This window comes from Nansenia antarctica (genome assembly GCF_963989245.1).
Source record: "Nansenia antarctica genome assembly, chromosome: 14".
Classification (NCBI taxonomy): Eukaryota; Metazoa; Chordata; class Actinopteri; order Argentiniformes; family Microstomatidae; genus Nansenia; species Nansenia antarctica.
In genome coordinates this window covers 13598412-13613513 of record NC_137684.1, presented here as the reverse complement: position 1 = coordinate 13613513, position 15102 = coordinate 13598412, and the positions used below count along the sequence as shown (strand labels likewise).

General features: G+C 41.9%; 1 protein-coding gene across 2 annotated transcripts in view; it reads left to right on the top strand.

Moving 5' to 3' along the window:
• The first annotated feature begins 1283 nt into the window (after positions 1-1283).
• nr1h4 (nuclear receptor subfamily 1, group H, member 4) overlaps positions 1284-15102 on the top strand; it is a 30409-nt gene continuing 16590 nt past the window's right edge. For both annotated transcript variants that reach the window (XM_080545159.1, XM_080545158.1), the window contains exons 1-4: positions 1284-1444; positions 7871-8015; positions 9763-10140; positions 12615-12755. In XM_080545159.1, the coding sequence (XP_080401285.1) occupies positions 7919-8015; positions 9763-10140; positions 12615-12755 (616 nt within the window). In that variant the 5' untranslated portion in view covers positions 1284-1444; positions 7871-7918. The remainder of the gene's footprint in view (positions 1445-7870; positions 8016-9762; positions 10141-12614; positions 12756-15102) is intronic.

The following is a 15102-nucleotide window of genomic DNA, read 5'->3' as shown; positions in this document are numbered from 1 at the left end:
CTGCGCATGTTCTGTGGAGCCTCCTACTACGTGTCCCTCTCGTGAAGCTATCACAACCCAGTCCCCTCTACATCCCTCCAGCACAGAGCAGCTCCTCTATAAACAGCCAGCAGCCAATGGCAAAGGTTCTGTTTATTTCAGAAGGACTGTCTGTTGACTCTAATGGGCCTCTTTGGATGGAGCAACAACCCATCAATGATTAAGCTCTTGTTTTTGGATACTAAAGGACTAGAGAGACAAGACTTATTCTTGTCTTATTTCGTGTCTATCTACTGTATAGACAAGCAATGAGGTGAATGTCTGTATAACAAATTGGCAAAAAAGAAGAAAAACCAACCCAAAATCAAAAGACTTTGAAAGATCAAAAGGGCTCATGATAAGGTTGTTGGATGTACTGTATGTACTGTGGTTAAAACGAGGACCACTAAGAACAGAGACATGAGTTATTCAGTCAATAATCTGAATTATAATCAATAATGACTCATCATGGGACACTTTCAGTCACCCTGACTGTACAGCAACTGATATGAACTCACGGTTTGGTCGACATGGGCAGGGACGACCTTGAGTGACATGCCAACTGTATGTCGTAGTTGGCAAATGGAAGAGTGTCATGGTGAGCACCCAAGAATGACTTTATCAGAATGACTTTATACGCCAAGTAGGTTTTCACATACAAGGAATTTGCTGTGGTTGTTGGTGCAAACAGGCAACATAAGAATAAGAATAATAAGGATTAAAAAGCAAGTAGTGCAACTTGTATCCTCCATTAAATCTGGCTGACCTGGACATCAATTCTTCCGGACATTCTGGTGAGATGCTAGATACAACTTGCACTTAACCCTAACCCTTAGAAAGCATTTGAAATGTTCTGCCTGTGTTATGATAAATAAAAAATATGATGTATTGAATTCATCATGCTGACTCCAGTAATTCACTTGTAACTTGCTGTGACTAAGTGTGTGTGCGATGTGTGTGTGGCGTGTGTGTGTGTGTGTGTGTGTGTGTGTGTGTGTGTGTGTGTGTGTGTGTGTGTGTGTGTGTGTGTGTGTGTGTGTGTGTGTGTGTGTGCGTGTGTGTGTGTGTGTGTGTGTGGGAGGGAATGCAGGACTGCTAGGAAGTTGACGTTGCCTGCCACATCTCTTGGCACGATGAAGAGGGATTTTGGGGGTGGGAGGCGTGAGATGGGGTGGATGGATTGGGCGGGAGGGGGGGTAATGCGTTCACGGAGTGGAATGGACAGTTTAATTAATAACCACTGTCCTCTTTCCCCATGACCCCAGCCCAGCCATACATACTCTCCCTGCTGCCCCAGACAGAAGCAGCTAGATGCTCATTAGCAAATATTGATGGTGCCTGTACTTCATAACGTGGACATCCAAGGAAGGGAGAAGGCTGGGACTAGACTGGACTTACACAAGGGGAACCAACACAGACGAATAAGGTAAGAATGACTTATAGAGGGGAGCACGGATCACGGAAATAGAGAGGCTAGACTTCTCGGTTCTCATAACTTTGTGGCGAGAGAAAGAGGGATAGAGTAATAGGTCTGCCTGTTGAGTGGGCTGACAGACTGGACCTAGGAGGCCCTGGTTGAGATCTCCATGTGGGCTGCTGTTGGATCTCAGGGGAAATTAAACCGGGTTAATTAAATCGAAGTCAGGCAAGATTTATAACGGGAATGGGCTCAGGTTGTGGCTGGGTTGTCACATGCGTTAATTCACCTCCACACAGCTCACCGTAGCCTGGTGTCAGTTACTGTAATGTCACTACAGGGTGTCCACGGCACAGTTTGGAGAAATAGCTGAGCTCAAGAATGGGTATATATACGGTATACTGTATGTTTTATTGCTCCTCTCAAGGACCTATTTAATTATACATGTGCTCCTCATGAACAGGCCTCACTCAATACAGTTATAGCCTGCAGGAAACATTGTGAAACTGAAACGTAATGTTCTTCACTACTGTTTCAGATAATGGTCAGGGTAACAGAAAGAAGTGAAGTGTAAAAGCACATTACATGAGACAAAGAAGACCCTAAAGAAATATAACTATAAATACAGTATATAAACATAGCAGTAAGAAGTAATCTATCCAGGCCATTGGCAATCGTAATGGTAGAAGAATTACCATTTGTTTTATTTATTATTGTTGACAGTAGAGAAACTGCACAGGGGGGTAGAGGGGATGTATATGTCTCAGGAGGGACAGTTAAGGTGTGGCCTGAAGAGATGGGTGACAAGTTACTATAGATAATGAGATAACTAATATAATAAATAGATGACAAATATTGTAATATTATTACAGTTTACACTTTTTCATGTACAGTTTACTTTCAGAATCATATCTCTATCAACATGTTTACGTTTCCTGCTAATGGAATTTATGCTGTACTACTGCTGTATGCTGTATTACTTTACATGCAATGTAAAAAGTCAAAGAACAAGTCATATGTTAAGTTAGGAATCTGAACACTGCTAGCTATAGGCTACATTCTAAACCTGTTTGTTTAATATGTAAATCTTGTAGATTTATCTCACTAATAAAGTGGAAAGCTCATTTTGCAGCTGTTTTATCAGAGAATCGATTTGATTGGTTATTCGGTCCAGAGTGACATGATGAGGCACACCTGCTGCAACACAATGTCAAATGGACAAAAGTATGTGGACACTGGACACTCTGGGGCTGGTTTCATGGTTTGGGCTAGGCCCCTTAGTTCCAGTGAAGGGAAATCTTAATGCTACAGCATACAATGCGATTCTAGAGAATTGTATGTTTCCAACTTTGTGTCAACAGTTTGGGGAAGGCCCTTTCCAGTTTCAGCATGACAAAGCCCCCATACACAAAGTGAGGTCCATAATGACATGCAGGGGCGCCGCTAGGGGGGGGGGGGTAAGTTAGGACGATTCTAAGGGCCCAGCACTGACAGGGGCCCAAGAGAATCTTTAAAAAAATATATTATATTTATAATAATATTATTATTATTATCATAAGGAAGTTAATGTAGCCGACTTAAAATTATAATTCTATGTATTAAAAAAAGTTACAAAAGAAGCAAACTGGAGTTTTGTTTCTCTATGTTTGACAAAATTAAGCCTTATTATTTACCCCTCTATCCGCTTGTTAAGTCGTGACTTGTTTCCGGGTCCCAACGTTGGCTGAGGCGCTGTCTTCGAAATGGAGAAATAATAATAATAATAAATTATATTTATATAGCGCTTTTCCGAGGCTCAAATACCCTGACAATATGGAGAAAACGGGAAAGTGCTGTGTCCCTTGTTGTATGAATAGATCCGAGTCTAAAAAACGATTAAACTGTCATTCTACCGCGGTAGTTCACAGGTACTCTGGTGCGGAGAATTTCTGGTTTGGACTCGGAAATGGATAAACGTCACTTTTGACGTCAGACTTAACAAGCGGATTTATTCATTGCATGGTTCAGTCCACCGCGTGCGAGCTGCTAGACTAGTAACGTTACCGCAAACATTCTGACAAGGAGAGAGACGACGACGTCATGGGCAACCGCAAGCCAAAGCCAAAGTCAGGTAAGGGTCTCAAAAGAGAAAAGTAAAAGTAAAGAACGAGGAGAGTGACAAAGAAAAGAAGAAAGGTATTCATTCACAGACCTTCTTTTGGGGCCCATAACATGTAGCTACCTAGCCAACATTGTGTGATTTAGCTCTAGCTAATCACTGCGTGGATGACCTAGTTAGCTCGCTACAGCTAATAGGCTAGGTGCACGATCTCACTACTTCCTGAAAGGCAACTGGTATGAACATATCCTGTCTCACTCTATTGGTTTAATTGATTAATCAGCTGTGCACTGTGTGTTCCAACAGTTTACCGCACAGCTGATTAATCAATTAAACCAATAGAGTGAGACAGGATATGTTCATACCAGTTGCCTTTCAGGAAGTAGTGAGATCGTGCACCTAGCCTATTAACATTAACTTCAAGTAAAGTTAACTTACAGTGCACTGTCAGTATAATTTCAGTTAAATGTATGAGATGAGGGCAATTTTGGTCCAAATATAGGTTATTAGAGCTCAGTGAATTCAGCAGCTATGCACTCTTGCTATAGCTAGCTTGCTAACTAGTATAAGGTTACATGCTAATGACATGCACAGATGCAGCCTCCCAGTTGAAGGAGAAGGAGGTGAGCAGTAGGAGTTTGGGGTTAACAAACAGATTTTGAATATTTTAATGTATGCTGCATTACCATGCAAGCATTGAATACAACTTTAGCTAATATTTAGTTAATAGTTCTTCCAGTAATTGCAATAACATTGACCACTGGCATCTTAATATTATTGTTAGCTAGCTAGATAACATTTAAGTTAGCTAATCTGGTGTAATGTATGTATTACTATGTTAATACTATTATAGGACATATTATGAATTATGTAGAGCAAGAAGTAACAAAGGACAATGACAGCAGCACAGCAAGTTGGCTTTATCACTAGATTTCAAGGATCTTATTAAAGATTTTGCTACTAAGAAGGCCCAGCGTTTAGCTTTGATTTGGTCTCTTTACTCCTATCTTGAATCGTTGTGCATTAGGCTAGATATAGTTTTTAGCTCTCCAGGTATACTATTCCACAGTACTGCCGCAGTGGGTAAAAATTACCTTTTTCCCATTTCACTATTCAATTTCGCTGGCACCATGTCTGTGTTGTCCCTCTTGTATAAAACACTTTTGTCTTTGTGTGAAACAAGCAATGCTGAGTCAGTAAATATCTCTGCTGGAATTCTTCATTGATCTAATCCTGACAGTATTATGGCCAACTGATCTTTAAAAGATCTAAATGTATTTAGACACAATACCACCCCATTAAAATTATATTTAGACTTTTTGTGTGATTTATACATTTATAATTGGGTTCAAATCTTCATTTAATTATACTTTTGTCCTTCTGTTGTTCAAGTCTTAATTTAATAAGTTAAAGAATGTTGAGATTTCTTTGCGGAATTGTTGATTCCTGTATTAAGTAATTTTAAATTACATTTACAAAAGATGTCCATCATTGGATTTTGTTCATCAACTTCAACTGGGTTGTCTAGCAAGAACGTGTCGTCCATATAAGCATAGTAAGCAGTGCTTACCCAACGAAAAAATAAAAAAGGACAGTGAAAATATTAAAATAAAAGTGCAAACCGTTTGTTTGTTTTCATTAAAAGAGTCGTATTTTAGGTCCCAGGGCAGCAGGAGTCATTCATTTTGGCGCCACCTGCAGGAGTAAGCACTCGCTATTCTGCTTGCTTGCATTGCGTTGCATTATAAGCACTTCTCTCTCTGCTGAAATGTCATAATGTAATGTCTGCGTCTCTGTGAAAATGTCTTCTTTTTTTTCTTCAATGCCTCAGCCCGCTGTTTAATGTGGCCAGGGTAAGCATGCTTACCAGCCAATCAGTAGTTCGTTCATTCCGATAAGAGCTACTGATTGGCTCTTATCACTTTCAAGTTCACTTAACATTTCACCTTACTTTCTCTCGCCCGGCAGAATAGCTTATGCCAGCTAGCTCAAACGATCTAAATAATAATAATCAATAAGGATAACTTGCTTGATTTTGTGAATATGGACATTACTGTCAGCGACCTAAAGGGATTTCGTAGACTGGACTGGACTGGAAAAACACAACTACTGGCTAAAGGCCGCCCGAAGCCACCACACACCGATCTTCACACCCAGAAAGGGAGAGTCGCTAGGGGTTACAGCAAGCCTGGTATCGTATGAGCGGTTTATATGATTCGCGAGGCTGGTGGCGATCTGTGCTTGTTTATATGGTTTGAGTACTGCTGTACTGCTGGTTATGGCTCCTTATTTAAGACTTCCTCTGCTTTTACCTTTGAATGTAGGCCTGTGCCGTTGTGTTTGGAGAGCGAGCTGCTTAATCAATCGCTGAGATAGGCCTAATGTCGCTGTCCGTGCCAGTGGTTCTGGACCAAAAGTGTTTAAGAGAGATAGAGATGTGATGTGATGTCAAGTGCCTGTGTGACAAAAGTGTGAAAAGAAAGTGTGTTGTGAGTTTACTATGGAGGATGGAAACGGTGTGTGTCTGTGTTGTGCGTGTGTGCGTTTGCGATGTTGAAACTGGACTTGTAGATTTCAGCAGGTTGGCTACTTGAAAAGATCTTGGTTCAAAAAAGATTGAACAATGAGCACCCCTGATATAGTCGAAACTGGCAACTGTTTTTTTTTGTTTTTGGTAATCTGATCACAAAGTGACCCTACAGTTTATTAGCGGGTTCTAGGGCATCAAAATTGCATTTCCTTGAAACTGCGTTCACTGATAGCGTGTATGTGTAATTATGTGTATTTCTATATCTTATGCTTACCCAATCTAAAAGCTCACGGCACGTGCCTGTTGTCTAGGTTGATGGGTGGTTTAGGTGGGGGGGGCCCAAAATGATATTCTGTCATGGGGCCCAGAATCTCTAGCAGCGCCCCTGATGACATGGGTTGTCGAGTTTGGTCTGGGAGAACTTGACTGGCCTGCACACAGAGCTCTGACCTCAACCCCATCCAATACCTTTGGGATGATTTGGAACGCCGACTGCGAGCCAGTCCTTCTTGCTCAACATCAGTGCCCGACCTCATTAATGCTCTTGTGGCTGAATGGGAGCAAATCCCCACCACCATATTCTAAAACCTAGTAGAAAGTCTTCCCAGAAGAGTGGAAGCTGTTATAGCAGCAACGGTGGGACCAACTCCATATTAATGCCCATGGTTTTGGAATGAGAAGTTCAACAAGCACATATGGGTGTGATGTTCGGGTGTCCCAATACATTTGTCCTCATAGTGTAGGTTGATGCTTAGTGGGATCCTTGGGACAGAGGCCTACATTCAGTCCAACTTTATTGCTTACGCAACTTCATAGGCCAAAGACAATTGACAAAGAGATTAGCTTTTGTCAAGGACATTTATTCTGTGATACAGTAGAGGCTAATTATGGACATGTTGTGCTATTGAGGCATACTGTAGACCATATCACATTGCTACAAAACGGACCTAAATATAGGCTGGGATCTCTTTTAACATTGAATTATCCAGCAAAACACTTAAACAAGCAATCTCATCCAGTATGGAGCAAACAGGAAACACAGGCCGCCGTCAGGTCTAATGCCGTCTCGTGTGATAGCGAGCGCACTCCACCACAGTTAATTATTGATAAGCCAAGATAGCTTTGCCCATCAGTGTGTTCCCCACTAGCTCCTCTTCTACCCCCATCATCCACCCCACAGGGTGCATCCGCAGGGTGTCAATTCTGTGTAGGTGGAGACGCACTGTCAAGTGTGTTGATGTAAAGACCAGTTACCTGATGGTTAATTACCTTCCAGAAACAGGGGGCACTCAGGGGATAGACCAGTCATGTCCAGGTGAACAGCTACTGTTCTACTGTCGCACTGCTGGGAGACACGACATGTAAACTGTACGCTAGCTACAGGCTAGCTTATATAGGATGGCATTTTTATCATTTGTTTTCTCTTTTTACTTCTGATATCTGTATTGATTTGATCATTTGATCATTCGTTTCATTGCTTGTGTGCAAGTGCTTGTTTACATTTTATGAATTACGTTTTATTTGTTGGCTGTTTATTTGCTGTGTTATGCTGTATGCTACCAAATGTACTGTGAAGCACTTTGTGACTGCTGTCGTGATAAGTGCTATACGAAGAAAAAAAAAGTAAAGTAAAGTACAGAGGAAGGATTCACTTAATGCTCATTATTTCTCAATCCCAACACACTGTATCAGTCTGTGATGTGCCACATGAGGGTGTAACAGCTCCTGTACAGTCTCTTCAAAGCAGCTTTGTCAAATATAAAAACGTGCACTAAATGAATTCCTTCATCTTGGGTGTTTGTTACAGAATTGAACCGCCGTTTTAACTCAGAGTTGACTCCAACCGCGCTCTTGAATGAACGAGTGGGTGGGCCCCGACGTCAATGTGGTGGGACCGCTGCAGATCCCACCCAGCGATGGATTCCCACTCTCTGAGAGCTCCCACTTCTTTGGTAAGCAACCTTCTCCACCTCAGGAGTGGGCGACCACCTCTGATACACATCGTGACGTTGAGTTATAAGGTTCTATCTCCATTTTGTCAAAATTGAGTTTTTTTACATAATCTGATCCATTAGGTGTTTATTAATTCCTGTGTGGTGTTATTTTTTAAATGTTGACTTTTTTGAGTTAGTAATTAATCAAATACAAAGTTTCCATCTCACAAAACATAATGGAATGTAAAAACGTTGACGCTCAATATCTATGAACTACCCTAAACGGAGATAGAACCTTATCATTCTGTGACTGTGTGTCTTTAAGGAGATAGCACTCACTCACTCCCCCCTCCCTCACTCATTCACTCCCCCCTCCCTCCCTCACTCACTCACTCCCCCCTCCCTCACTCACTCACTCCCCCCTCCCTCCCTCACTCACTCCCCCCTCCCTCCCTCCCTCACTCCCCCCTCCCTCCCTCCCTCACTCCCCTCTCCCTCACTCACTCACTCCCCCCTCCCTCACTCACTCCCCCCTCCCTCACTCACTCACTCCCCCCTCCCTCACTCACTCAGTAGCAGCCAGTCACACCGCCCCAGATGTGAAAGTGACTTTACACATCATCCGCCAACTACCTGTAATGATGCACAGAAATGTGACAGGTTAGTTAATGAGTAGCCATGACAACCTTTGTTCCCTTGGCACTCCTCAAGCAAGCGCCAAGGTGCTCTGTAGTAAAACTATGGCTCCGGTGTTTTTATAGAAAGGTTCCTTTTCTCAAGAGAATAGATGTTTAGGTAGAGGTAAGGGTGAAGGTAGAGCCACAGAGGGGAACCGCTGTGGTAGGAGAGAGGTGACTTTACCCCTGGGTGTGCTGGGTCACACTGAGATGGCCATGGTCCAGAACCATTCTTCAGGAGGTCAGTATCACACATCTATCTATCATATATGTATCATATGTATCATAGCCAGTACAATTGCCATTGTATATAATCTCAATTTATATATACCACTGCACATCCAGTCGCCATTGTATGACATACGCTACCATTTGCACTTTACTGTATAGATGCTGTAAATACTGCTGCTTATCACTGCAATATAATTGCTATTTGTTGCACTTCTGGTTAGACGCACAATCATTTCGTTGCATTTTCTTGTACCATGTAATGACAATAAAGTGAATCTAATCTAATCTAATCTTGTTCAGTATTTCATATACATTTTATATGATAAATCATGGCGTGAAATAAATCTTGTTACAATGCTAGCTGATGTTGAGTCCTATTGATTTCTACAGTGTAGGGAGAGCATTGATATAAACGGTCATGATGTTAAATATTGATATTAAATATTGTATATCACATTTTGTTCACTATCTATGGTCATAGCATATTATATATTCCAACTAAATAGCTGTTTCGCTCAAGTCTTACTGCCATTCTGCTGTGACAGTGTATCTGGTGGTGTCGATACGATCTGCTATTATGTTAAAGGTTAAGTGGTTTGATTAAGTCTCTATCTCATACTAACAGCTTCTGATGGGAAGCAGTTGTTGTACCATCAACACTGACAAAGCTTCATCATCATCATCATCATCATCGATTCATCAATGTAGACGCGATCATGCGTAGTGCAATCTGCATAGAACAACGCAAGCTTGGGGGTTTATAGAAAAACATTCCAAATTAATTCAGTTTCACACATACTCCTTATCAGCGATTCCCTTTCATCTGTTTCCCCTCCTCCCCTTCATCTCCTCCTCAGATATTCTGGCCGAGCAAGGAAGCCCACTGCTCCAGGACCAGGAGGTCCTGCCCTTCACCAGCTATCCCAGCATGCAGTATCCCTCAGTGGAGCCTAACATGTCCTCCCCACCGTACTACTCCAGTCAGAACTACTACCCCCATTACAGCACTGAGGAGTGGTACTCGCCCACAGCGATGTATGAACTGAGGAAAGGACCCCTGGAGGGCAGCTACGACGCAGAGATGGAGCAGGCGTCCACCGTAGTGCCTGCAGTATGCAAGCGGACCAGGCATGCCTCACACACTGGCAGGGTCAAAGGGGAAGAGCTGTGTGTAGTCTGTGGGGACAAAGCCTCTGGGTACCACTATAACGCTCTCACCTGTGAGGGGTGTAAAGGTAAGAGGGTGGTTAAAGGTTAGATCTCGGTTATCGCTGTAGACAATTAAAGACCTCCATCTCTTCAGGTTACACCTTAACTGCTCGTCCTGAGACATCTACTGCCCCCCAGCACTGCGTCTCCTGAGACACCCGCTTTTCCCCTTTACTGTGTCCCCTAAAAACTTCTATTGCCCCCCTTGTACTGTTTCTCTGTTTCTCCAGCGTCTATATATAAATTTTCTTTTTTATAAAAGGCTAGGTTTAGAAGGTGATAGAAGAAGGCTTTTCCTTCTATCAATGGCCCCGGGCCTGAGCTGGATTACTCTTCCTGCTACGACTGGTGGATTGATGATTCACTTGCTTTGTCAAATGTATTGATTGTAAGTCGCTTTGGAATAAGGCGTCTGCTAAATGCCAAAAATGTAAATGTAAATGTAAAGTGATGTGGACTACAGAGATGAATGGAATGGACTTTATTTGTCATTGCTACAGTACAGGTACAGATCTATCGACTTTTACGATCGTAGATCCAGAAAGGGAGCATCTATCAACATCGTTGACATTGAGAAACCACTTTGAGGGCTCACATCCAAAGGGCTGTGCAGATCGCCTCTGGTGAGGTGCAGTACCTGTAGTTCCGTCTGTCGATTAAATTGTTGTCAGCAACGAACACTTCAAGCTCTACAAGTCATTTGAATACTAATTGGCTTAATTAGGCCTGAGGCTGGCTGGCTTGGCTTGGTGAGAATGACAGCAAATGCAATTGTGATGAGTAGGAAGTGGAGTAGAGAGAGTAAGGATGCCAAAAAGTGACTCATATGTTCTCAGAATGTTGTTTAGAACTTCCGTTGCTCCTTAGAGGGACGAGCTAATCATTAGTTGATCATTAGCTGACGATGATGCTTCTGAGGAAAAGGGAGGGAGCGATTAGTGGTTGAAAGGTTCACTGGAGCTGTTGCCAGAACCGAATCTTTAAAATAACTGTAAAACTGTCAGTAACACATTTTTCGAGTACATTTGTCAGTGCAGTTTCTAGATAACATTGTATTTGCGGAATAGAATATCACTTTTTTTTTTTAAGATGTTGTACTGGTATAATAAATTCAGTGGTCAATAGAACATCTTGACACGTAATGTACAGGAGATATCAACTGCTAACACGAACACATCTCTGGACTTTGACGTTCTGCCAAGAGTGAGAATGACTTTACAGTTTCTCTGCATGTAAAATGTATGAGCTTAGTGACACCTAATGACAACTACCTCTTAAAAAACCTTCCCTTCAACATAGTTTGACTCAACAGTATTTCTTGCACAGGGAAGGCTGCTGGAGGCAGTATATAGCAACGTATGGCATTGACTGGAATGAGGAATGGTATCAAACAAGCAAGTTTGATATTATTCCTCATTCCATTCCATACATTAAAACGAGCCTATCCTCCAATTTCTACATCCACCAGACTCCCTTGTTCTTGCGAACCCTCCAGTGAATGGGTGTGAGTGTAATTCCATGCTGTTAGGTAGGACAATGCCAGGAAAGCGCTAGCTGGGCTGTCCTGCCTCGTCTGCTTGTAGGTTCGGGGTTAGTCCGGCCCTCGTACCCCCTCCAGATTGGGTTCCCTCTCAGATTTCTGCTGTATAATGGCGGAGGGAATCGGAGCTAAGCAAAGTTAATGTGTGTCGTCGCCGGGCTCATCACCCTGTGCTAGAATGTACAATGACTTGTTCCAGAGGTATCTCGTGTGTGTGTGTGTGTGTGTGTGTGTGTGTGTGTGTGTGTGCGCGCGCGTGTGTGTGTGTGTGCGCGTGTGTGTGTGTGTATGTGTGTGTGTGTATGTGTGTGTGTGTGTGCGTGCGTGTGTGTGTGTGTGTGTATGTGTGTGTGTGTGTGTGTGTGTGTGTGTCTGTCTGGACCCAGTCCAGTAGAGCCCAGGGGGGTCTGTGTGTTACATTGTTAGAACGTTGTGTTACATTGTGTCCATTCTAAAGTTCATGTTTCTAATCATCCACAGGCGTTTCATAGTAGGGATATAAGAGGAGGTCGTCTATATGTCACTGTCAAGTTTTGTATTTCTGATTTATCATCATTTATCATTTATTAATATAATCATTACTTAATAATTTATTGTAATTGTAATCTACTCGTATTATAGGCAACTATTGTGGTGTCTTTTGCTTTACTTAGAACACTGTATAGATTTTAATGACATGATTCACACACATTCACACACACATTCACACACCATTGGCGGCAAGCTGCCATGCAAGGCGCCGGCCCGCTCACTGGGAGCAATTTTGGGGTTCAGTGTCTTGCCCAAGGACACTTCGACATGTGGCCAGCCGGGGCTCGAACCGCCGATCTGCCAACCTTGTGATCGTTAGACGGCGACTCTACCTCCTAAGCTTTACTGAGAACACTGTATAGATTTTAATGACATGATAACAAATGTAAGCTGATGATGACACTGTCTTCTTTTGACCGCTGTCCTCAGGCTTCTTCAGACGGAGCATCACCAAGAACGCAGAGTACAAGTGTAAGAGTGGAGGGACCTGCGAGATGGACATGTACATGCGCAGGAAGTGCCAAGAGTGCCGCCTTCGGAAGTGCAAGGACATGGGCATGCTGGCAGAGTGTGAGTAGCTGTTGGCACTGATCCAGAGTGACTATTAAAGTACTAATAGACTACGAACTATAGAGGAGGAAAGGAGGGACGAGGGAATATCAGGGAATGCTTAACCTTTGCTGGGAGAGTTTATTTAAATTCTCATGTTCACGACTTTTACACACACTGGGAGAACCCCGTTGTTATTGTCTCTCGAGGAAGTCATGTTATCTTTGCTTCAGAATACATGTAGTTACAGATGCATCTAATAACAAGGGTATGAAAATATCCTATTGCTTCAACGACAGTATTGCTTCTTTATATATATATGACACTCTCTCGCTATATATAAAAAGAAGCAATACTGTCATTGAAGCAATATGATATTTTCATATATATATATATACACAGTGGGGGAAATAAGTATTGAACATATCAACATTGTGTCCAGTAAATATATTTACAACGAGCCTATTCAAGTGAGATTTGCACCAGACTTTGGTATTAACTCAAACAATCCAGACAACATTAAAACAAACATTAAAGTCCATATGCAAATAAAGTTATGTGTAAATAAGTGGAATGAAACAGGAAACAAGTATTGAACACACTAACTGAAATTAATTCAATACTTAGTGGAGAAGCCTTTGTTTGTAATGACAGCTTCAAGGCGCTTTCTGTATGAAGTAACTAATCGCCCGCAGTATTCAGGTGTGATTCTGGCCCATTCCTCTACACAGATTGTCTTTAAATCTTGAAGATTGCGGGTCGGCCCTCTTGTGAATCTGGATCTTCAGATGCTTCCACAAATGTCCAATTGGGTTTAAGTCAGGTGATTGACTGGGCCATTCCAACAAGTTGATTTTCTTTCTCTGAAACCAATTGCGAGTTTCCTTTGCTGTCTACTTTGGATTGTTGTCCTGCTGGAAGGTCCACCCACGTCTCATCCTCAGCATCCTGGTGGATAGGAGCAGGTTCATCTCAAGAATCTCTCTGTACATGGCTCCATTCATTGTTCCTTCAATGATATGAAGTCTGCCAGTACCACGAGAGGAGAAACGGCCCCACACCATGATACTTCCACCTCCAAACTTCACTGTTGGTATAGTGTTATTCGGGTGATGTGCAGTGCCATTTCTCCTCCAAACATGGCTTGTTGTGTGACAGACAAAATGTTAAATTTTCGACTCATCTGACCAGAGTACATGCTCCTAGTAGTTCACTGGCTTGTCCAAATGTTGTTTGGCAAACCTTAAACGAGCTTAAACATTTTTTCAGTAGTGGAGTCTTGCGGGCTGAGCGTGCACAGAGGCCATGGCAGTGGAGTGCATTGCCTACTGTCCTTTCTGTCACAGTTGTACCTGCTGCCTCCAAGTCTTTGTGGAGCTCTTTCCTAGTGGTCCTTGGCTCTTTGGCTACTCTTCTAAGTATCCTTCTAAATCCCTGATCAGAAATCTTGCGAGGAGCTCCTGTGCGTGGCCAGTTGATGGTGGAGTGATGTTGCTTCTACTTAATATAATGTCCCCAATGGTGCTTACTGGAAGATTCAGAAGTTGTGAAATACGTCTGTAGCCAATTCCATTTTCATGTTTTGCAACAATCTGGTTGCGACAGCTCTTTGCTTTTACCCATCATTAGATGTTTGTTGTGTGGCGCCTTGGTAACAAAACAAAAAAAACTTTATAGCCCATCAATATATTCTAACCCAGCTGACATTAATTAGCACAGATTGGAAGCAGAGGTGCCTCCTAATTAGTTATGGTTTTCAGCTGGTTCCTTGCCTTTCCTTGCAGCTTTTTCTTAGCGTGTTCAATAACTTTTTCCTGTTTCATTCCACTTTATTACACATAACTTTATTTACATATGGACTTTAATGTTTAGATTTGTTGTCTGGATTGTTTGAGTTAATACCAAAGTCTGGTGCAAATGTCACTTGAATAGGCTCATTGGAAATACATTTACTGGACAAAATGTTGATGTGTTCAATACTTATTTCCCCCACTGTATATATATATATATATATATATATATATATATATATATATATATATATATATATATATATATATATATATATATATAACAGAATATCCTGTCAGCTCAGGAAATGAATTTGGAGATAATATCATCTCTTCCATACTACTACCATGTGCATTATTACTTCAGAGGAAGCATTATAGGTTGTGTTAACCCATTGTCCTTGTACAGTGCATGTACGATGAACAAAACATGTGCTATTGTCTACCTTCAGCATATTCAAATACTTACTTTAAGTCAGCTAGGGCATTGGTAGTCTCATTTTATGCTTGATGCTGGGAGGTCTTTAATTATATTGCATTTTATTTTACCGTAATCTATCATACATTTATGTTGAAAC